At 48.8% G+C, this 24,535-nt stretch overlaps 1 protein-coding gene across 1 annotated transcript; it reads left to right on the top strand.

Moving 5' to 3' along the window:
* Nucleotide 1: 1 nt before the first annotated feature.
* Nucleotides 2-23,732, top strand: OAS3 (2'-5'-oligoadenylate synthetase 3; the record flags this gene model as incomplete). Its single annotated transcript, XM_021714277.1, has 16 exons — nucleotides 2-163; nucleotides 2,920-3,202; nucleotides 4,838-5,013; nucleotides 6,499-6,737; nucleotides 7,905-8,058; nucleotides 8,489-8,833; nucleotides 10,306-10,588; nucleotides 14,718-14,893; nucleotides 15,996-16,249; nucleotides 16,576-16,720; nucleotides 17,742-17,915; nucleotides 19,122-19,407; nucleotides 21,174-21,349; nucleotides 21,678-21,916; nucleotides 23,037-23,184; nucleotides 23,394-23,732. Coding segments are annotated over 16 exons (3,252 nt in total), but the record flags the coding sequence as incomplete, so codon positions are not given.
* Between the last annotated feature and the right edge of the window lie 803 nt (nucleotides 23,733-24,535).

Here is a 24,535-nt window from a genome sequence, read left to right as displayed (position 1 = left end):
CGTGTACCGCACCCCCTCCCCCGAGCTGGACGCGCTGGTGGCCGGCAGGCTGCGGCCGCCCGGGGACTTCGTGGGGGCCACACGGCGCGCCTTGGGCGCCTTGGACACTGCCCTGAGAGCGCGTGGGGGCCGCCTCGGCCCGCGGGTGCTGAAAACCGTCAAGGTGAGGCCCCACCTCGGGGCAGGCTGGGAGGACCCCTGCGCCTCGGAGAGGCCTAGGGTGGGGGGCGGATTCCTTTGGGCTCTTCCCACTCAGGTCCTTAACAAACACTATAAGCCAGCTGGGTGCCCTGGAAACCCCAGCCAGGTTGGTACCCTGAGCCCCCACTTGAGAGAGGGGGAAACTGAGGCACAGAGAGGCAAAGTAGCCTGTCCAAACCTGCGAGAAGCTCAACCAGGATTCAGATCCAGGGAGTCTGATTCCTGCATCTGTGCCCTTCAAGGCTGCCTCTCATTCATTCATTCATCCACTCGCTCATTCACCTAGTCATTCAAAGAGACTATGGGTCTCACCTATGCTGGACCCTAAGGATACAAAAATAATAGTACTCTCTAAGAGCCAGAAGAGCCTGGTTTACTGAGAAATTATCAAACAACAATGAATGCGATGTATTATCTCATTTAATCCTCACATTCAGTGGGGTGGGGATTATCGTCCCTATTTTGTTTAAGGGGAAACTGAGGCCTGCGTGGTTAAGCCACTGCTCCAGGTCACTTTTTGACACTTAGACACTGTGCCATATTGTCACCGTTGACCTCAGGACACTCACAGACTCAGGGTGGGGACAGGTTGGAACTACAGTACCCTTGGGGTAAACTTGGTGCTGGAGTGGACGGAAGGAATCTGAGTGTGGTAGAGCAGACTTGGAGTGGACTTGGAGCTTGTCGGGGATGAGGGGTGAAAGCAGAGCGAGAGATGGCATCATCGTACCTAGTGGTTTCCTAAGGCTGAAGTGGTTTCCTAGGTTGTGGGGGGAGGAGGGGAGACATGTAGCCTAGGAGGTTTGGCGTCCTGTCTCTGCTTCTACCTCTGAGATGGACAGGAGGGACTTCTGTGGAGCAAGAGTGTAAGGACCTTTAAAGCCCTGGCACCCTTAGCTTCCCTGGAACGTCTGGAACAGATCTTAGGGTTGGATCTGGATTATGGTCTTCTGATTGCTTGAGGCTTGAAAGAGGCAGTGGCAATTGGGCAGGGCTGTGGACCTTATTTCCTGAGCCCACACTATGGTCTAGAGATGGTGTTCCCCACTGACCCGGCTCCTTGGAGGAATGACAGATTTCAGGGCTGTCATCCAGGGTGTGATGTACAAAATGAATCAGGGCTTCTGGTTGGACCAGAAAGCAAAGAAGGGAGTCACAAACCTCTGGAGCGATTGCAGAATGACTTCCGGGGCCAGCATGAACAGGCTCCTCCAGCCATCATCACCACCAAAATTGTCTTCAGACATTGCCAGATGTCCCAGGCACACCGTTGCCTACTACTGAGAATCACTATTTTATAACAGACATGCCCAGGTAAGTATGTGTGGGTGAAATAACATGTTGGCTGGATTTCTTTTAAAATCATGCAAAGAAGAAAAGGGGGGTGGGATGGATGGGGAAAGTGTGGCCAAAAGACTTCTTTAAGATCCTTTCTTCTCCTGTATGGGTCTGAAAACCTTCATTTAAAAAATGATGCTTAAGTAAATTAAAGCATGGGGGGGAAAAAAGTGCAGATTTGGAGCCTGCCTCCCTGGGCTCCAGTCATGGCCCTGCCATTCTTGGCTGGGGCAGGTGGGGATAGGGGTTAGGAGGGAGGTTGTAAGTGACAACTTTGCAACATCCCTGTGGTTTCGGTTCCTCCTTTGTAATGTAAGTGCAATCATGGTGTCTGCTCCAGAGGTGTTCAAAAAGTTAAGTGAGATAACCATGTGCAGGAAACACTCATGCTGCAATACACCTCGATGACCGTTCCCATCTTGTTGACAGTCCCCCACATGGAGGCTGGAAGTAAAGGGACTGGCATAATCATTGTGATAATTAGGGGCCCCAGCTTGGGAAGAGACTTGCTCCTGGAGGGCTCAATCCTGGATCTTGCCATGGACCAGCTGTGAATGGTGCCACCCCAAGCATCCCTCTCCATATCTGTGACCACATGCAACCACATCCGGGTGGTTGTGGGTGGGAAGTGAGATCGCAGGTGTCTAATCTCAGACATGGGTATCCGACAGAGGCTCCGATGATGCTTGGGAGTTTTCATCCCAAATCCTCAGGCTAGAAACTTTGTAGAAAGAAACACCGGTCAGACAGGTCTCAGAAATCCCATGAGTCACACCACAGTTGTGTACGCATCCTGAGCAAAGATTGCAAACTAGAATTTGTTTTACCTGCAGTTTTTTTGTTTGTTTCTTTGTTTGTTTTTTGAGTTGGAGTCTCACTCTGTCACCCACACTGGAGTGCAGTGGCCGCTCCCAGCCACCGCAGCCTCGACCTGCTGGGCTCCGACGATCCTTCCGCCTCAGCCTTCCAAGTAGCTGGAACTACAGGCACGCGCTACCATGCCCGGTTCATTTTCTTTGATTCATTGTAGAGATGAGGTCTCGCCAAGTTGCCCAGGCAGGTCTCGAACCCGCGGGCTCAGGCAATCCACTCACCTCAGCCTCCCAAAGCATGGTATTACAGGCTGAGCCACCCAGCCTGGTTGTTTGTTTTTAAGTTAGTTGCCAAAGTTTAAAAATCATGGATTTCCATTTTAAAATTGCTTCTCTTGAAAATGTCAACCCTGCCACCCTAGGCCTGCATCCCTGCAAGGCTTCAATGCCTCCAGTTATGTGGCCACAGTCTCCTCCCTGCCCACTCAACTCACTTAATTGTCTGCTAGCCCACATGGGCACTAGAATTGGACAGTATGGAATTCTGAGTTATCTTCTTTCTTCATAGGGAGGCTCCTCTGGCCGGGGCACAGCTCTCAGGGGTGGCTGTGATGCTGAACTTGTCATCTTCCTCGACTGCTTCAAGAGCTATGAGGACCAGAGGACCCGCCGTGTCGAGATCCTCTCTGAGATGCAGGCACTGCTGGAGTCCTGGTGGCAGGACCCAGTCCCTGGCCTGAGCCTTGAGTTTCCTGAGCAGGACATGTCCGGGGTCCTGAAGTTCCGACTGGTGTCCACAGACCTTGAAAACTGGATGGATGTCAGCCTGGTGCCTGCCTTTGATGTCCTGGGTGAGGGGTTCCTTGCCAGTTCCCGAGTTGGGGACAAGATCAGGGAGCAAGACAGGGCTTCCAATTCTGGCCCTGCCACCAACTTGCTGTGTGGCCTTGCTGGGCAAGCCTCTATCCCTCTCTGGGCCTCAGTTTTTTGAGTAAACATCGGGCTTGTACCAGACGAAGACAAAGAAAGCTCAGTTCCTCCTGTGCCCTGGCTTCGGGATGCTCGGTCCTCACCCAAGCAGCCTGGGTTCCTTCACCCACTGCCTAAAGTGGTGCTGCAAACATCCTGAGGTCAACCCAACATGTAGCCACAGCAGCGAGCTAGGGACAAGACCAGAATTCTGCAAAGCCTTGTATTTTATCTTGAAAACATTAATGTGACCTTTGCATTCTTCATAATAATCCTATGCTTGATTTAATCTAAACAGATACCTCTGTGTCCTCATTGGCAAAAAGAGGACAATAACAATAATGGGATAATAGTCATTAATTTCAGAGTTATTGGGAGAGTCTAATGAGCTGCTTCATGTAACAAACTTGGAAAGGTGCCCGGCACATGATGAGGGTTATGAGTGTTGGCTATTATTACTTCTATTACTGTTGCTCTTATTGTTTCTATTGATATTATTATTTTCCTTGATGATATGGAGGATAGCTCTATCCTTGGGCAGACAGCTCTATCCTTTGGGCACGCTCCCCATGCCTAGTACCCCACACCTCATGTACCCACTCACGGGGTGCATATCCATTAGTTATAATGGATACTGCTTATTAAATGTTTTATCTTGCTGAATTCTTCACAACAAACCTATGAGGTTTGTAGTGTTTTATCTTCCATTTTGTCAGTGGGAAAACTGAGGCCCAGAGAGATACAGCAACTCACCCAAAACCGCACAAGCAGGCACGTGGGGACAGCAACCTAGGGAATGATGGAGAGTGTTTCCTTTTCCCTAGTCATACCCATGGGAGTGGTAGAGGAAAAGGCACCTACCGGAAAATCAGCCAGCTCCGAGTTGGAATCCTCCATCACTTACCAGCTACAGAATCATGAGCAAAGCATGGAGTTTCCCTGTGCCTCAGTTTCCTGAGCTATAAGATGAGATGAAGAATTGCACTTGCCTCATGGGGTCAGGGGACTGGAATGAGCCCAGTGTCCAGCATGTACTCAGTGCATACTAGCAACTGCTTCCCAGGAATCAGGACCCCTGGGCTTCTATTTCTATTTCTCGGTATTGTTTTCCTCTCCCTCTGGGAGGGAATGAATTGAGGGCACGAGCGGGGTGTCCTAGCACCACCGGAGGGAGGAGAGAGCCGCCGGGTTATAGGTGCTCCTGTCTCAGAGGAAGCGGCTTTCCTGTCTACCCATCTGGGAACGCAGTTGTTCCTCCTCGAGCCGGGGCTCTGGGGACCCCCTGGCCATTGGGCAGGAAGGGGCTCTCCCACTGCATCCTGGAGTGCAGCTCCCCTTTCTCCCTCCTGAGAAGCTCCAGGCTCTCTTCCCCGCCCCCAACTCCCCTGTCACCAGATGCCCCCACCTCCAAACTCTTCCCACCCATCCCCAGCACCCCCAGCTGAGCTTGGCACCAACACTGTCCTCCATCCTGAGTCCCAGCACCCTTCCTAACTCACAGTTCTTCACGCCAACAGGGCATCTCAGTTCCGACGTCAAACCTGACCCCCAGGTCTACTCCACCCTCCTCCACAGCGGCTCCCCGGGGGGCGAGCACGCGGCCTGCTTTGCAGAGCTGCGGAGGAACTTCGTGAACACTCGCCCAGCCAAGCTGAAGAACCTGATCCTGCTCGTGAAGCACTGGTACCGCCAGGTGAAGCCACTTGGGAGGGTACCTGCTCCAGGCATATGATTGTTTGATTTGTGCTTCCATAAGAGTGAAAATATTTTCTTATGTTTAGTGGTCACTCACAATTTCTTTCTGGGAATTGTCTGTTCATGTCCCCTGTCCATTCTTTTCTTTTGGGTTAGCTATCTTCTTGTTGATTTGTTGAAGCTCTTTATATATTGTGGATGATTATTTAACTAATATAATGCAATGGACACCCCCAGTCTGTGGTTTGTGCTTTTGCTTTTTTTAAGGGCCACTTGTCACAGAAAATATTTGAATTTCAATATAATCAGATGTATTAATGAGTTGTTCTTTGTATGCCTTAAGAAATCATTCCCTAGCCTGACTTTCTGAAATCATTCTTTTGTATTTCCTTCCATCATATTGCTTTTCATATTGAGGACTTTTCCCTATCTGGATTATTTTATATATATGGTCTGAGGTAATGTGGTGTGTACACCCCCTACCCCTACCTCAGTGGTGCCCCCTGCACTTCATGCATGTTGACAGACTCTTGTGCTCTGGGGAAGTGTGCCCAGACAGTGTCTGGGGATGAGGGAACAGCCCCCCTAGAATCCTGGGTACCTGGCTCCGTCCTTCCATTGGGCCCTTCATCAGGGTATGAGGAATTAGATTCCAATTCTGGCTCAGCTGTCTCTTGCTGTGTGATGCTGGGCAGGTTATTAGCTTTCTCTGGGCACCTGTTTCGTTCACTTGCACATAAAGGAGTATGCATCTGTAAGTCTTCCTCAGGTTTTTCCCACATAAATAGGATTCTCCAGGGCAGGGAGTGCTAATAGCCTGGTATTTACTAAAAGGACAACTACAGAGTCAGCCTGCCTGGGTGTTAGAAATATTCTATCTTGATCTGGGTACTGGATACACATGTGCACATTGACTTGTCTGTTGCCTTCCCAGAGACAGAGTGGGTGGCGGGTATGGGGGACTGCCAGCTGCCTCTAGCCAGGTAGGTCACCTTCTGGCAAGCTGAAGTGTCCCCTCCCAAGTTGTCCAGAGGCCTGGGACTATTGCCATGCATGAAGTGGTCCCTTCCTGGTCCTTGGAGACCCCAAGTACATTGTGCAAAGACACAATCATGTGTGTCAGGTTATGGGGACAGAGAACTGGAGGGGCTGTCCTGCCCCATTCTGGGGGTGGAAGGATCACGACCCAGTGCCCTTTTCCAAATGGCGATCCAAAAGGACCCCAGAACTGCCTCACCTTTATTTGGGGGTTGGCTGCAGTTTCATACTGCTCCTGGCTTCTTTCTGACTGCTCTCTGCCTCCTGAGGCTTGAAAGTCACACCCCTTCCTCCCCCTGTCATACAAGCTGAACACTTGGCTGAAGCCACCAGCCAGAAGGAAATGAGAGATACCCCTTGTTCTTGGAACACAACATCCTGTGCCCGGGGTTTCCCAGCCTGGTTCTGCAGGGAGCTCACTCTCATTCCTTCCTTCAACCTTCAGGTGTGCCCGCAGGGGCCCAGGAAGGAGACCCCACCTTCCGTCTATGCCCTGGAGCTGCTGACCATCTTCGCCTGGGAGCAGGGCTGTGGGAAGGATGCCTTCAGCCTGGCCCAGGGCCTCCGCACCGTCCTGGGCTTGGTCCAACACTATCAGCAACTGTGTGTTTTCTGGACCATCAATTATGGCTTCGGGGACCCTGCCGTCGGACAGTTCTTGCGGGAGCAGCTTAAGAGACCCAGGTACTTCCTCGTGTCCCACCATCTGCTGCCCCATCCCTGAACAATACAACAGGTCGTGTCTGCTGAGGGCCTGGGTGTGAGCCATGCTCTTCTGACCCAGCAGATTCAGCCCCGGATGCACATTAGAATCACCTATTTCTAAAGATATACACATGCCTGGCCCCACTTGTTTTGTGCGTGGACGCTGTACTGATGTGTAACATGCACATCTGAAGGGTGTGTTTTGATGACTGTCTATAAGTGCATGTACCCATGAAACCACCACCCAGAACAAGGTAGAATATTTCCAGCACCACAGTAAGGCCCATTTTTATTGTTATTACAGTTTGCCTTTCCTTCAATCTTATTTAAATGGAATTGTACCACACGAACTTTTGTGTCTGGCTTCTCTTCCTCTACATTAAGTAGTTGAGCTCCATCCATATTGTTGTGTAGCTGTGGTTCATTATTTTTCATTACTGTATAGTACTCCATCATGTGAAATCACTCTTTTTTGGTATGAGACAAGATCTCACTCTGTCCCCCAGGCTAGAGTGCAGTAGATGTGACTAATGGCACTTACCACTATACCCAGCTAATTTTTATTGTTTGTAGAGACAGGATGGGGTCTTGATACGCTTCCCAGGCTGGTCTCAAATTCCTGGTCTCAAGTAGTCCTCCTGCCTCAAGTGCTGTGTGATTATAGGCATGAGCCATATGCTCAGCCCATTTTGTGAATTTCTCACGATATGTTTTCCATTCTACTAATGATGAACATTTGAGTTGTTTCCAGTTTGGAGCTCTTACAGACACGGCAGCCGTAAACATTCTTGCATGTGTTTTTCAGTGCATTTACGTATCCATTGGATATACACCTAAGAACGAAATAGCTCAACCATAGGGTGTCACGCAGAGTCCCTGGGGGTGCATCCTGGGATCCCAGTGTGCAGCCAGGCTTGAGAACCTTTGCTCCAAGTTGATCTCTACAACCGCCTATCAAAGCAGGCACTGTTGTTATCCTCATTTTGCAATTGAGGAAACTGAGGTTCAGAAAAGGCGAGTCATCTGCCCCGGGTCCCACAGCTGGAAAGAAGCAGAGCTGGGACTGGAGCTAGGCCTGCTTGACTCCAGAGCACTGATCTTGACCTTCTTGCTAACCAGAACCTCCTTGTCTCTCTGGAACTGCAGGCCTGTGATCCTGGACCCAGCCGACCCCACGTGGGACGTGGGGAATGGGGCGGCCTGGTGCTGGGATTTGCTAGCCCAGGAGGCAAGGTCCTGCTATGACCACCCGTGCTTTCTTCAGGGCGCTGGGGGCCCTGTGCAGCCCTGGGAGGGGCCGGTGAGTGAGGGGCTCCCCAGGACCTTCGGACTTTGTACTTAATGTAGGAGTTCAGTGTTTCCTGAGCATCTTCTGTGTGCCACGTGGCATGGGACAGGGTTGGAATGGTGGGGACAGCAGGCATGTAAAACAGTCTAATCACCAAGCTGCAAATGCTATGGGAAGGAGCTCCTCTGTCTTTGTGCGGCGATAGCCTGCTTACCAGCCTGTTCTACCCACCACAAGGGGCTCCTTTTTGCAGTTTATCTGACCAGAAAGGCACCTTCTAATCTGCACAAAAGTGCCACGTGAGCTGTCCTCAGCTCTCCCTCTTCCCCTTTTTGAGCCTCAGTCACCCTGACTGTCCAAAGGGTGGAAGTGGGGAGAGAAGGGGCCGGGTGGAGGTAGAAACCTCTGCCCCTGGTGAGGCAGCTGCTTCAACACCTTCCAGGGCCTTCCACCTGCTGGGGGCTCAGGCTTGAGCCACCCCATCCTGCGAGACCTTCACCAGAAGAGTCCTGAAGACAGCAAGAGCCTCTGTGCTGTGTACCCGAGGGCAGGGAGCAAGCCACACTCATGCCCAGCTTCCCGGGATTCAAGAGCAGCCAGCAACACCCCATCCAAGCTGGGGCTGGCCTTGGAGCTGTCTCAGATCCCCACCAAGGAGCTGGACCGCTTCATCCAGGACCACTTGAAGCCGAGCCCGCAGTTCCAGGAGCAGGTGAAAAAGGCCGTTGATGTCATCTTGCGCTGCCTCCGTGAGAAGTGCGTCCACAAGGCCTCAACAGTCAGCAAGGTGAGCAAGGTGGAGACTCCAGTGGGACAGCAGTGGGCAGGGGATGGCATCATAGCAATGCAGCCAAGGTTGGACAGGGGAACTGGGCGGCAATAGAAGGAAAGTTTGTTGGTTAAGTTATAGTTAAGTGCCAGGTTTTTTTAATTTTTAATTTTTTTAATGATTCAGTTTGTTTCTCTGTCTGTGTGTTCACCTGCTTGTTTTGAGTCTGAGTCTTACTCTGTCGCCCAGGCTGGAGTGCAATGATAAGATCATGGCTCACCATAGCCTCTACCTCCTGAGCTCAGGTGATCCTCCCACCTCAGCCTCCCGCGTAGCTGGGACTACAGGTGCAGGCTCCCATGCCCATCTAGTTTTTTTAGATATTTTATAGAGTTGAGGTCTCACTATGTTGCCTAGGCTGGCCTCAAACTCCTGGCCTCAAGTGATCCTCTGCCTCAGCCTCCCGAAGTGCTGGAATTACAGGCGTGAGCCACCATGCCTGACCTATATAGCTTTTTAAACCGCTGTTACAATCATCAGATCACTTCCCTCCTCAGCTTAAAATCCTCTCTGGTTTCACAGAGTACGGAGGCCTCATGGCCTGTAGGATGGGGCTCTGGTCTCCCCGGCCTTCACTTACCCCACACCAGCCTCCTGGCTGCCCTGAGCTCACCAGGCCCAGGCGCCCAATCAAGGCCTCCTCACTGGCTGTTTCCCTCCTTGGAATACTCTCTCCTACCTCCCACCCCCAGCTCTCTACCCTCCTTTAGGTCCTTGATCCAGTGTCCCCTACCTCTGAGACCTGACCACACTATTCAAAATTGCCGGCTTGCACTCCCAGACCCCTCCCTGTTCTGTCTCTGTGTAGCACTTAGTGTCTCTCGGGAACTGCTGTGCCCTGGCCGGACTCCTCTCCTCCCCTGCTAGGAGGGAAATTCCAGGAAAACAGAAGTGTCTTATCCACTCACACATATCTTGGTACATGAAAGTGCTCAATAAATATTTGTTGCCAGAAGGAAAGAAGGAGGAAAGGAAGAAAGGAAAGGAGGGAGGGAAGAAGGAAAGGAATTGATTGAAGCAGACCAAGGAAGCACAGCTGCAGGCCCCATTTGGCCCTGGGACCTCAATTTGCAACTGCTGGTCCAGATGAGCCTTCAGGAGGCGCTGCAGACATTTGGGTGAAATGCTGGGTAACCACCCATTCTCCACTCTGCCCCAGCTATCTGTTGCTGCAGATGGTCTGACTTGGTTCAGGCTTGGTGGATCAGAAGGCAAGTGCAGGCAGATATAACCTGACTCTCATCTAGGCTTCTAAGAGCCAGAAGTCACCGGGCTCATGCAGTCTGCCTGTGTCGTGATGCTCCTGGACTCAACAATCTCTCTCAATGAGAGCAGTTTCCAGGCCGCTGGTGGGGTGCAGGTGATGGGATCACAGTCTGACTCCTGGGCTTCCAGAGGGTTACTGGTCTGAGCTGTTCTTCCCTCTACAGGGGGGCTCATTCGGCCGTGGCACAGACCTCAGGGGTGGCAGTGATGCCGAGCTCGTCGTCTTCCTCAACTGCTTCACTGACTACAAGGACCAGAGGACTCGCCGTGCAGAGATCCTTGATGAGATGCGGGCACAGCTGGAATCCTGGTGGCAAGGGCAGGTCCCTGGCCTGAGCCTTACATTTCCTGAGCAGAATGTGCCTGGGGTTTTGCAGTTCCAGCTGGAGTCCACAGCCCTGGAAAGCTGGATGGATGTTAGCCTGCTGCCTGCCTTCGATGCCGTGGGTGAGGGGTCCCCAGCCCTTGCCTTACAGAGTGATAAGGACCCCATGGGCCAGGGAGCATCTAACGGGGGTGCCTCCAGTCTCTTTGTGATCCAAATTCCCCTGCTTGACCAAGCATTGAAAACTGCTTTGAGATATCTAAAGTCTTCATCACCATCAAATCTTATACCTATTTAGGGCTTTTAACTTCACAAAGATTTTAATTATGAAATATTTCAAGCACATAGAAAACTACAGACCCCAATTAAGATTTAACACATGTTAACAGTTTGATGTATCCACTTGGCTTTTCTTTTCCTTTCTTTTAAAATAAATTTGGGGCTGGGTGCAATGGCTCAGGCCGGGCACAGTAGCTCATGCCTGTAATGCCAGTATTTTGAGGAGGCTGAGGCAGGAGGACTGCTTGAACCCAGGAGTTCGAGACTAGCATAGGCAATATAGCAAGACCTTGTCTCTACAAAAAAAAAATTTAAATTAGCCAGGCATGGTGGTGTGTGCCTGTAGTCCTAGCTACTCAGGAGGCTGAGGTGGGAGGATGGCCTGAACCTAGGAGTTTGAGGCTTCAGTGAGCCATGATTGTGCTACTGTACTCACCTGGATAACAGAGTGAGATGCAAACTCCAAAATACATATATACATAAATTTTGCATAATTATTATATTCCATATTTTAGGGGTTTACTTTACAATTTATTTTTCAACTTTTGGAAGAGAATCTGAGCTTACTAGTTGTCAATCTTAGTAGATGCAATGAAGGCTTTGCATGTCCCTTTCACAACCAAATTAGCTGCATGGCAAATGTTTTGATATGTATAAATTTTATTATCACTCAGGTCTAATTATTTTGTTCTTGTAATTATGGCATCATAATATGTTCTTTCATCCATCAATATTTGGAAGTGGGTTTCCAAATGAAAGTTTTGGGGTTTTATTCAGGTGTTTGCTTTTGACACTTAGGATCTCTCTTTTTTTTTAAATATAGTCAGACATACCTTATATGGGGCACTTCCTGGATTGCCCATAGTTGAGAAGAATGCTTGCTTTCCAATGTTGAATGCAGGCTTCTATATAGGTCATTCAGATCTCGCTCATGATTTTTGCTCAGATAATTTTTTGTTTATTTGGCCTATCAATTTCTGAGTGAGATATTTTTAGATCTCTCTGAATGGAGATTTGTCCATTTCTCCCTGCAAGTCTGGAAAACTTTGCTTTTAATATTTTGAGGCTACATTATTGGTAGCATACAAGTATAATACATAATGATTATATTTTATTAGAGTGTTCCTTTTATCATTAAGTAATAATCTTCACTACTTCTAAAAATTCTATTTGTCTTAAAGTCTTTTGTCTAATATTAACAGAACTGCACTAGTCTTTTGTAGTGTTTTCCTGGGATGCCTTTTCCATTCTTTATTTTCAAAGATGTGTTGTTAAACTTAATTGTACCTCTTATAAATACCATAAAGATAAAAATGAAACAAACAACAATATAATTTTTCCTTTTTTTAGTCAGGGTCTTACTCTTTTGTCCAGACTGGAGTGCCATGGCACTTTCTTGGCTTACTGCAGCCTCGAACTCCTGGGCTCAAGCAATCCTCCCTCCTTAGTCTCCCAAGTAGCTGAGACTACAGGTGCATGCCACCATGCCCAGCTTTTTTTTTTTTTTTCTTTCTGATAGAGATGCAGTTTCACTTTTTTGCCTAGGCTGGTTTTGAATTCCTGGGTTCAAACAATCCTCCTGCTTCAGCCTCCAAGAGTGCTGGGATTACAGGCATGAGCCACCACACCCAGCCAATAATATAATGGTCTTTAAGGGCTTAAGATATGTTGGAACTAAAATACCAGACACTAATAACAGGGAAAATTTTTTCTGTTTGTTTAATCGTCTATGCAAGTTGAAATCTATGAATATAATTAACAGAAATGTTTTAATCATTGCTTCTTGATTTTTCAGTTCTTCCTTCTGGATTTATTTTTCTTATTGCAGAAATATATCTTTCAGTACTTTTTCAGAAAGGTTTTATGAGTGATACATTTTCTCAGACTTTGTCTAAAAAATTTCTGTTTCACCTTCATGCTTGAATGAAATGTTTGACACTTGCTTTCCCTCATATCTACTATCTTCTGACCTCTGCTGCTACACATGAGAAATCCGCTGTCAGTCTGCTATTTTATTTTATTTTATTTTGTAACTAATCTACTTTTTTGTTTGTGTGTTTGGTTTTTCTGTTTGTTTGTTTATTCATTTTGTTTTGATTTCCATCTTGGTGGCTTTTAAGACATTCTGTTGGTTCATAGTGTTCTTCAGTCTCTTTTGATATGTCTGTGTATGGACATATGAGTATATCTGTACATGATACATCTGTGTATGGGCTCCTGTTTGGAATATGTTGTGCCTCTTGAATCTGAGAACTCAACTGTTCCCTTAGTTTTGAGAAAATGTCTTCCGGTATCTCTTTGTCTATTGCCTCTCTTTTGTTCTATTCTCTGCTTCTGAAATTCCTCTCAGATGGTGACTCCCTTCATCGTTCATATCCTATCTTTTCTCATTGTTCCCATCTCTTTATCAGTCCAGGCTGTCTGTTTCTCAGTGTTTCAGATCTGTCTTCCAATTTCCCAAATCTCTTCAAATATATCTAATCTGCTGCTCATCCTTATTTTTTTTTTTAATTTTAATGACTTTATTTTTGACCTCTAGAAGTTCCATTTGGCTTTCTCAGATCAACCTGTTTGCTCGCAGGCTTCAATTCTTTCATTGTGGTTTTAGTTTCTTTTATCATTTTAACCATTTTAATATTTTAGTCTCTCAGATTGTCCTATTATCGCAAAATTTTGAAGTGCACACTTTCCCATCGTGTGTCACCTGACTATTCCTTATGGTCAATAATGTGGTTGGTGATGTGACCTTTTTTAGTTCCCTTTCATGGAGAATATATTTATTATATTCCTCATGTGGTTTGTAATTTTTTATTGTGAGCTTATCTTTGGGATTTGTGAAGCCTCCAGTGCCTTTCCTTTTCTCATGAAAGTTTTTTTGTGCTCTGGGTTGGAAATAGTCTGCAGGAGACTGAGTTTTCATTTTGCTTCTACCTGGGCTCTGAGAGTTTCACTAATTCCCATGCCAGGTGATGCACTAATTTAATAGTCTGAGATTTCCTCATCATGTAGATACTATACATTTGAATTTCACACCCACATCTGACATGGAATTGGAGTCTCAGTTTCTCAAGGGGAATTTTCTTTTCTTCCCCACCCAGAGTCCTAGCAGTAAGCTTCCTTGGAGCCTCTCTCTGCTGGTGACTGATTTTGTTTTTGTCACCTTTCATGGAGAAGACACTTATTCCAGAGGCCAGCTTTATGAAAGTGAGAGGTGGAACTCTATTCCAGTTTCTCTCTATGCCTTTTTTTTCCTTTTGAGAGATGACAACATTAATAATAGCAATATTTAATGCTGATTGAGAACATGATGTATTTTAAGCAGTGCTGTAAAGCACTTTGTATGTAGATTTAACTTGATTCTCACAATATCCTTATAAGGGCGGGTGCTAATTATGGTCTACCTTTTTACAGATAAGGAAACTGGGACCCAAAAAGGCAAAAATCACACAACCTGAATTTGAACCCAGGCCTGTCTCTCTCCAAAGCTCATTCCCTTAATCACTATCCTACACAGCTTTTCTGGGGCCAAGATTATCCACCTTGCAGAGTTACTGAGTGGATTAGTGAAAATTATTGAAAAGTACCCAGTACATAATTGATACTTGAGCTCAGTAGTTCAAGACCAGCCTAGGCAACATAGTGAGACACTGCCTCTACCAAAACAAATTTTTTAATGGTGACAGGTGCCTGTAGTCCCAGTTACTCAGGAGACTGAGGTGGAAGGAATGCCTGAGCTATTGATGGAGGAGGCTGAGGCTGCAGCAAGCCATGAGCATGCCACTGCACACCAGCCTGGATGATAGAGTGAGACTCCAACTAAAAAAATAAAAAATAAAAAAGTCTGATTATTATTCAATGTTATACCATAGTATTGATTGCAGTGTTATGTGATTCCTGGTGAATGGATGGGGTGGATAAATGCTGCTGTCTTCCATTAGAGTTGCACACTCAGAGTGTTTCAAACTTCCACAGGGCTGCTCAATCCTGGTGCCAAACCTAATCCCCAGATCTACTCAAGGCTCCTCCACAGTGGCTGCGAGGGGGGCGAGCACGCAGCCTGCTTCTCAAAGCTACGGAGGAACTTCATGAACACTCGCCCAGCCAAGCTGAAGAACCTGCTTCTGCTCGTGAAACACTGGTACCACCGGGTGAGTAAGCTCCTCCCAGGAGGCAGCTGCTGTCATGGCAACTGCCTCAGCCAATCAGCTCCTCTTCTACACCGACATCGCTTTGCCTTTGCTTCTTATTGGCCAATCCAAGTATTAGGACCGTCTCCTCCATCTTCCATCTCCTGTCCAGCTCTGGGTGCCACAGATAGAGAAAATCTTTGCTCCATCAAGTCCAAAGTTTTATTTTTGTAGGTGGGGTTCACCCTTCCTCTTTAGTTCATCTGTTTCTCCTCTCTTTTTGCATTACTTATGTTTTCCTTGTTTTTTCTCACCTCCAAGCCTATGCTTATGTTATTCCCACCACATCCTTATTTGAATTTTGAGAAAAGAAAATTCCCCATTATGGAAGCTTAGTGCTGCAAAGGACCATCATATGGTAACAACATGTCCAAGACATAAAAAGCAGAGTCAAGGGCTAGAGAGAAAACCCGAGTCCTGATGACTTTGCATGGTCTCCTGGATCTAGCAGTTCCTAGAAGCAGCTCTACATAAGAGCTTTCTGGTGACATCAGCCAATACATTCCTCTGTGGTCTCTTTTGAGTTGTGCTAAACTCTGAGCATCTTTTGGTGCTTACCCACTAAATGCTCCTCTGATTGCAGCTTGTACTCATGCACTCGTGTGTTCAACAAACGTCTATTGAGCACCTACCATTGCTAACTGTTGTGAGGGTGTATGAAGATACCAGCATGGATACATTGCAGTCCCCATTCCTGTCCAGCCACCCCATGTTGTCATTATTGTTAAAATATTTATAACGCCTGGTGATGGATGGGCTGGTCAATGTCGCTGCCTCAATTAGAGTTGCACAATGTTCTGAACCTCCACAGGGAAGACTCCTTCAAGGGAGACACCAGGCAAAGGCCAAGCCTGAGTTCTGTCTGACTGTATGGCTTTGGACAAGTCACTACCCTCCTCTGGACCTCAGTTTACTCACCTGTAAAATAAGAAGTGTCTCCAAGTTTCTGTTCTTTCTGTGTTTAGTTCCATATAGCCTCTTCCTTCCCCAAGTGCATAGAGCCACGCTCAGCACACAGTAGGTGTTCACATTACTGATCTTTGACTGGCTTTGGGTGACACAGGTTGCAACTCAGAACAAAGGAGAACAGCTGGCCTGTGGTGCCTCTCTGCCCCCAGTCTACGCCCTGGAGCTCCTGACCATCTTTGCCTGGGAACAGGGCTGTGGGAAAGACCGTTTCAATATAGCCGAAGGCCTCCGCACCGTCCTGGGGCTCGTCCAGCAGAATCAACAGCTCTGTGTCTACTGGACAGTCAACTACGGCATGGAGGACCCAACTCTGAGGACGCACCTTCTAGGGCAGCTCCGGAAAGCCAGGTGTGGACCACTTCATTCTCCTCCTCCTCTCCCTGACTGTCACCCTGGGGCCAGACATTCAAGAGCACCCAAGGTGGAGCATCACAAGGAGCCCCATAAGGACACCAAGGCCAGTTTTATTAGCATGATAAAACACTATTTCTCACATTAAGGGGCAACTGGATAGCTTTCAGACAGAGGCAGCCAATCGGGTCCCTTCTGCACCTGGACCAGACTGGGCCAACCTGAAATCTTGACACTCTTTCCAGCCCTCACACCCCTTCTCAGTCCCTCCCTTCCACCTGCTGCTTCACTGACTCCCACCTGCCCACCTGCTCTGCCCCTAGGCCCCTGGTCCTGGACCCTGCTGACCCCACTTGGAACGTGGGCCAGGGAAGTTGGGAGCTGCTGGCCCAGGAAGCGGCAGCGCTGGAGACACAGGCCTGCCTTGTGAATAGAGACGGGACTCCCGTGCAGCCCTGGGACGTGATGGTAAGAGACAGGGCCCTAGGGTGGGGTGGGGTGTCCCGCTCCCAGGTCCCCTTAAACTGCCAGTGCACGAATCCCCAGCTACTAGGAGCATTGGCTGTGGACGGCTCACAGCTGTTCCTTTCTCTAGAGACTTGTCCGCTGTGAGAGGCACAGATTGCTTTGTCCCAGCCAGCACCTGAGTGACACGTAGAAAGCCCCGCCTCTGTCTCAAGGTGGGACCAGCCCTGTGATGCGGTTTGTGCTTTGGAGCTCCCTGGGGCTTGTCTCCAGCTGAGCCCCCAGCCTTGCTAAGCTTCTTCCCTGCCCTTTCCTGCTGTTCCCCTTCCCCTTTTCCCTGGAGCACTGCCCCAATTAATCATGTGCCCGAGAATTCCCATCAGAGGTTCTGCCACTAGGAAAACCAATCTGAGACATAAGCAACTTGCAGGTCCCGACAGGGTGTGATTTTTTTTTCTTTTAAATAGAGACAGGGTCTCTCTCTGATGCCCAGGCCGCAGTGCAGTGACTCACCACAGCCTTGAACTTCTGAGCTCAAGTGATCCTCCTGCCTCAGCCTCCCTAGTAGCTGAGACTACATACAGGTGCATGCCCCCATGCCTGGCTAATTTTTTAATTTCATGTAGACATGGGGGTCTTGCTATGATGCCCAGGCTGGTCTTAAATACCTGGCCTCAAGCAATCCTCCCACCTCAGCCTCCCAAAGTGCTAGGATTACAAGTGAGCATGCCCAATATTTGCTGTTTTGCTGTGGGGTCTCATAACCAGTGCTTAACACCCAGTGAGACATGGGTCTTATTATTGTGCCATTTAAATATGAGGAAACTGATGCTGAGCCTTGATGGGGAAATCAGAACTCGAACTCAGGTGCCTCTGATGCTATCTCAGGACCTGGCCACCAGCTGAGAGGGAGAATAGAACATGGGAGATGGTGGGAGCCTCATCCTTAGAGAACATTGCAGGCAGGACTTGAGGGAGCACTGGGTGCCCCGCCTCACGTGGCCCACCTGGGCTCTCTCTACAGCCAGCCCTCCTCCATCAAACCCCAGCCACGGACCTGGACAAGTTCATCAGTCAATTTCTCCAGCCCGACCGCCAGTTCCTGGCTCAGGTGAATAAGGCCGTTGACACCATCTGCTCATTCCTGAGAGAAAACTGCTTCCGCGATTCTGCCATCAAAGTGATCAAGGTGGTCAAGGTGAGTCTCCAGAGAGCTGCAGGCAAGAAGCCCCTCCTGTGGCCCTTGTTACACCCGGCACAAGGCCAGGCATAGAGAAAGAGCCGGAAAGTGACCATAGGTGGGTAGAAGAGAGAAGGCCAGAGGTGTACCACAAGTCTCTTTTGGTTGCTTGTGACACCCACTCAAAAGAGGCCACAAAGGAATGTATTGACTGATGTCACTAGAAAGCCATGGAGGAGATCTGCTTTCAGGTACAGCTAGATCCAGGAGTCCACGCAGGGTCATCAGGACTCAGTTTTTCTCTCCAGTTCTTGGTCTGCTTCTTATGTCTTGGACAGCCCATTACCTTGTGGGTCCTTGGCACTTCTAAGTTGCCAAAAAGGGGAATTTTTTTCTCTCAAAATTCAAATTAAAAATTGTTGGAATTAAGTCTCACTGGCCTGGCTTGGGTAACCTACCTACCCCCAAACCAATCACTGGGGCTAGGGAAGCATCAAGCTCTGACTGGCCAACCCTGGGTCACATGGTACAGCGGGCCCCACCTAGACCCCATGGGCTGAGTGTGGGGAGGGGTGGTCCCAGAAGAAAACTAGGATGTCAATCTCAGGTGGAAAGGGGTGTTCAAAACATCACATTTTCCTCTGTACTAGACACAGCCTCATTCACAGTTGGAGAGACACAGTGAGACCCGGGTCAGCTCTGGAAAGGGTGTTAGTCCTGTGTGACCCCAGGCAAATATTTTCCCCTCTCTGATCCTCACCTTCCTCATCCATAACACTTGAGGAGGGTGACTTAGCTCATTGGTTCTCAACCCTGGCTTTACTAGCTCCACCCTGGAATCAGAGTTTTTTAAAAAATATACTGATACCCAAGCCCATCACAGGCAAAATTAAGTCACAGTCTCAGGGAATAGGAGCCAGCCATCGGTCACTTATAAAAGTTCGCCAGGTGCAGCAGACTTGAGGGCCACAGGCCTAAAAAAAAAACAAAAACAAAAAATCTTTCAAAACACAATGGAATGATAAAGTTTGCATTTGTTGGAGGGTTTAAACTTGCACATTTCTTTTTCTTACAAACATGCCATATTAAAGATGGAAGACAGAGAGGTTAGGTGAGTTGCCTAAGGTCACACAGCATGTTTGCTAACTCGGAATCCTGAGCCCACAGGCAGGAGGATGCCAAACTGTACTTCAAAGGTTAAACCACCTGCCATGTCCTCCCCAGGGCGGCTCTTCAGCCAAAGGCACAGCTCTGCGAGGCCGCTCAGATGCCGACCTGGTGGTGTTCCTAAGCTGCTTTGGCCAGTTCACTGAGCAGGGGAACAGGCGGGCCGAGATCATCTCCGAGATCCGAGCACAACTGGAGGAATGTCAGCAGAAGCGGCAGTTCGAGGTCAAGTTTGAGGTCTCCAAATGGGAGAATCCCCGTGTGCTGAGCTTCTCACTGACATCCAAGACGATGCTGGACCATAGTGTGGACTTTGATGTGCTACCAGCCTTTGATGCCCTAGGTGAGGAACCCAGGCACAGGCCTGAGAAGAGGGGAAGAACAGAGGCAGGGCTGACATGGACAGTTGTAGAGGTTGCACAGTGTACAACCAGGCCACATCTGTGCACGTTGCAAGCATGTATATGTGGATGTTCATCACAACTCTCCTGCAAAGTGTCTGGAGAAAAGGGTGCCTTTTTCTTTCTTTTTTTTTCTTTTTTCAGGAGACAGGGTCTCACACTGTCACCCAGGCTGGAGTGCAGAGGTGCGATCATGGCTCCTAGGCTCAAGCGATCCTCCCGCCTTAGCCTCCTCCTGCCTTAGCCTCCCGAGTATCTGGGACTGCAGGTACACAACACCACACCTGGCTAATCTTATTATTTTTTTTTGTAGAGACTGAAGTCTCACTATGTTGCCCAGGCTGGTCACAAACTCTTGGCCTCAAGAAATCCTCCCATGTCAGCCTCCCCAAAAGCTGTGACTACAACCACCACACCCAGCTATTTGTTTTTTTTTTTTTGGTAAAGACTTTATGTTGCTCAGGCTGGTTTCAAACTCCTGGTCTCAAGCAATAAGGGTGTCTTTTTCTAATTCACACAATGATGCTATAGGGGCTAATAGTGGCCCGGAGCTGGGTTCTATCTCAGCAAACCCACCCCCATACTGGACAGGCCTGAGCAAGGGGTTTCCACACCCTGAGCCCTAGTGTCTTTATCTGACAGTGAAGACACTGAAGTGTCTCAGCACATCCCCAGCCCTGAACATTTGCCACGTCCCACCTGCTGCGGACCCGTTCATTTAGTGCCTCAATATGTGCACCTATTCTGAGTCCAGTGCTTGCCCAGGATCCAAGGACAAAGCTCTGAGCAAAAGTAACACAACTCTCTTCATAGTTCTTCAGGGCTGAGTTTGGATAGGAGTTTTCAGAGTGAAAAAGTCCCCTGTGTCTCAATGTATCTGGTTCCTGAGTTGTGGAGAACAAGTTGCAAGGGGAAATTCATGCAGAATTTTTTTCTTTTCTTTTTTTTCTTTTGGAGACAGAGTCTTGCTCTGTGGACCAGGCAGGAATGCAGTGGCACAGTCACAGCTTACCACAGCCTCGAACTCCTGGGTCCAGGTGATCCTTCTGTCTCAGCCTCCTAAGTAGCTGGAACTATTGGCACACACCACCACACCCAGCTAATGTTTTTTAGTTTTATTTTTAGAGACGGGAGTCTCACTATGTTGCCCAGTGGTCTCAAACTCCTGGGCTCAAACTATTGCCATCCTCCCAAAATGCTGGTGCTGGAATTACAGGTGTGAGCCACCAGGCTTGGCTCAGAAATGTATTTAAACTATTCAGTTTCTCTGTTTCAAAGAGCAAGAGTTTGAATATTAAGGAATGCCCTTAAGCACAACGAAACCAGAATGGTGGCATCAACTCCTTGCCAAGCAAGGTTCTGTTACCTGCAGGGGGCTTTAATATTGAGGCTTGCCCTCTCTCTGGTAGAGAGAAATGAGCAAATATTAGAGAGGCATTAAAGACACATTAGCTCCCAGGTAAGACTTTCTCCCTGATGGTTAAGCAGGTGGGTTGGAAGGAGGCAGAAAAGGGAATGTAATTCTCACCACAGATTCAGTGCCAGCCATGTCACATCTGTGACCCACCTAAAAACACCCTGTGAACTCCCAGTGGGTCCCAGACCACCCTCGGGGAAACACTCCAAGAGGTAATCCCAGAAGTCCTGTCTACATTGGCCCCGCTGGGATGCTGTGGAAGATGGAGTGAGCGTAACCTTCTCCCCCTAGGCCAGCTGGTCCCCGGCTCCAGACCCAGCTCTCGAGTCTACGCTGACCTCATCCACAGCTACAGCAACGCGGGCGAGTACTCCACCTGTTTCACAGAGCTGCAGCGGGACTTCATTATCTCCCGCCCTACCAAGCTCAAGAGTCTTATCCGGCTGGTGAAACACTGGTACCGGCAGGTTCGCATGGGGGACGAACTCTCACCCCGGCCCTGGTCTCTGCCTCAAGTGCAGACCCCTGGAAGGTGGCAGGGCCCAGGCCTGGCCAGGACCCTGAATGGGTGGAGCAGAAAGAGGGTCCTATCCTAACTGTGGGACCTTAGTTTTGTCATCCAGCGTGATAATAGCTCTGCCCCAGGATTTGATGGGATGATGCCTAGCAAGGCATCTGACACATGTAGATGCTCAATAAAAGCATAGGGCTTGGTTTGCCAACTTCAGAAGGATTCTGCCTGTACCTCATTGTTTCCATTATGGGCCAACACATCTTCTTTCTCCTCCTCTCCAGTGCAACAAGATGCCCAAGGGGAGAGGCTCCCTGCCCCCGCAGCATGGGCTGGAACTCCTGACAGTCTACGCCTGGGAGCAGGGTGGACAGGACTCCCAGTTCAACATGGCTGAGGGCTTCCGCACAGTCCTGGAGCTGGTCACCCAGTACCGCCAGCTCTGCATCTACTGGACCATCTACTACAACACTGAGGACAAGATTGTCCAAGACTTCCTGAAACTGCAGCTTCAGAAGCCCAGGTGCAGGTCCACCCCCAGGGTCCCAGGATCTCAGATCCTGGGTCACTCACTCTCCATACCTCCTCCATCCCAGAGCAGGGACAGGAAGACCCTCTTCCTGGAACTGAGTTCCTCTCTAAACGCAACTGAGAGATGAGCAGTCCCTTTCCTGGTCACCTGTGAAAAGGGTTGCCGTAAAATGCAAGACTCCAAGTCAAATTCAAGTTTCAGATAGACAGTGATAACTTCTTAGCACAAGTATGTCCCATGCAATATTTGAGACATAATTTTGCTTTAAAAGTGTATTCATGGTTTATTTGAAACTGAAATGTAACTGGGCATCCTTTATTTTCATGTGTTAAATCTGGCCACCCTACCTGTGAACTCACAAAGTCCCATAAGCGTGTCTCATTCTTTGAGATTTTCCTTCCCCTGAAATGGGTACAGAGACAACAGAGATGCTTTTGCCAACTCAGGCATCTCAGTAGGTACCAGCTACTTAGGATTATGTGTTAGAAAAGGTTCTAAGGTTGTGATTTGGCTCACATGAAGAGTAGTGTAACCAGTTAGTGGTGTCTATGGGCTGAGCATCCATAAGTCAAAACTTCAAAATCCAAAAAGGTCCAAAATGTGGAACTTTTTGAACACCAACAAGATGCTCAAAGTTGTGCTCTAAGGTAGCTCATTGAGGGAGCACTTCAGATTTTTGGATTAGGGATGCTCAACCAATAAATAACACAAATAATCCTAAATCAAAATTAAAGCCTCAAAATCCCAAACACTTCTAGTCCCCAGTATTTCAGAGAAGGAATGTTGAATCTGTACCATGCATGCAGGAAGGGAAGGTGGTGGAACTAAGCTGTGATTGATTAACATGCCTACTTTACCTGAGGATGGGTAAGCAGCAGCTCTCTGCTTGATTAGTAATGTCTGTCTGAATGCAGAATGGAAAAGTGACTTGTGTGTAGCTTGTTTTCTATACCTGCTCTGTAGCATGTGGCTGGAGGACTGAATGGTCTCTGAGACCAGCCTCTGGCCCCTACAGAGGATTAGGTGAAGAAGGAAAATAATCCCACCAATGTCACGGGTGGACAACTAGATGTTGTCAGGAATTAGACTGACCCTCGTGGTGGAATTGCAGGCCCATCATCCTGGATCCAGCAGACCCGACAGGCAACTTGGGCCACAATGCCCGCTGGGACCTGCTGGCCAGGGAAGCTGCAGCCTGCATGTCTTCCCTGTGCTGCACGGGCAAAGATGGCACCCCTGTCCAGCCATGGCCAGTAAAGGTGAGGGAGCTGTGATGTGAAAGGGAGCACTCTTTGACAGGTGAGGGGAGGGGTAGCATGGCTGGGCGAGGGAAATGACTCCCTTTCAAGGGGCAGGGGCTAGTCATAGCCCCAGGCATGCCCCTGTGCTTCCATTTTCTGTCTGGTCATGTGGTCTCAGCTTCTGCAGGAAGGACTGAATAACCAATGTCCTCCATAATACTCCCCAGGTTGCTGTGTGAGTCCAGACAATCAGTTGTCATACTGGATGGACAGAAGATAAACATCAACCCGCGGCATGAGGAGGCTCAAGGTCCCCAAGATGAGCCTGTGTGTGTGTGTGTGTGTGTGTGTTCATGAACCTTCTCCCCCAGCTTACACACCCTCCTACCTCCCGTGGCCTGCACACTGGGGTGTAGACTCCATGGTATGGCACCAACCTGCGTTTGCATCTTCTCTATCACCCCGTGATTCTATTCTTGTACCACGTTGCTGTATCCCATGCTGCGTCCCACCCCTGCTGAATGCCCTCCTCCTCCCTGACTTCTCTCTGCCCATCCAAATTAGTCCCCATCCTTCCTCCTGCTGCAGCCCATCCCTGCCTCCCAGTGGTGTCTCCTTCTTCCCAAATCCAAGCACTTTTACAGGGATGGCAAATAATTTCCATCTCAGTTGTCAGCCACAATCAATTGGTGCTGGCTGCCTGGAGCATTACGTTCTAAAGAATTTTAAGCTGGGCTCGGTGACTCAGCCTGTAATCCTGCGCTTTGGGAGACTGAGGTGAGTGGATTGCCTGAGCCCACGGGTTTGAGACCCACCAGGACAACTTGGCGAGACCGCATCTCTACAATAAATCAAAAAATTAGCCAGGTGTGGTAGCGCACACCTGTAGTTCCAGCTACTTGGAAGGCTGAAGCGGAAGGATCACCGGAGCCCAGCAGGTCGAGGCTGCAGTGGCCGGGAGCAGCCACTACACTCCAGTCTGGGCTACAGAGTGAGACTCCAACTCAAAAAAAAAAAAGAATTTTAAACACTTAGACTGGGCACAGTGACTCAAGCCTGTGATCCCAGCAATTTGGGAGGCCAAGGCGAGAGGATTTCCTGGGCCCGAGGGTTTGAGATCAGCCTGGGCAACTTGGTGAGACCTCATCTCTACAATATTTTTTAAAAAATAGAGCTGGGCTTGGTGGCTCAGCCTGTAATCTCAGCGTTTTGGGAGGCTGAGGTGAGTGGATTGCCTGAGCCGGCGGGTTCGAGACCCACCTGCGCAACTTGGCGAGACCTCATCTCTACAATAAATCAAAAATTAGCCAGGCGTGGTGGTGCGCGCCTGTAGTTCCAGCTACTTGGAAGGCTGAGGCGGAAGGATCGC

This window comes from Carlito syrichta, unplaced genomic scaffold (genome assembly GCF_000164805.1).
Source record: "Carlito syrichta isolate Samal-C Ts95f unplaced genomic scaffold, Tarsius_syrichta-2.0.1 Scaffold305566, whole genome shotgun sequence".
Classification (NCBI taxonomy): Eukaryota; Metazoa; Chordata; class Mammalia; order Primates; family Tarsiidae; genus Carlito; species Carlito syrichta.
The sequence above is the reverse complement of the archived record's forward strand: the minus strand, read 5'-3'. Positions and strand labels throughout refer to the sequence as shown.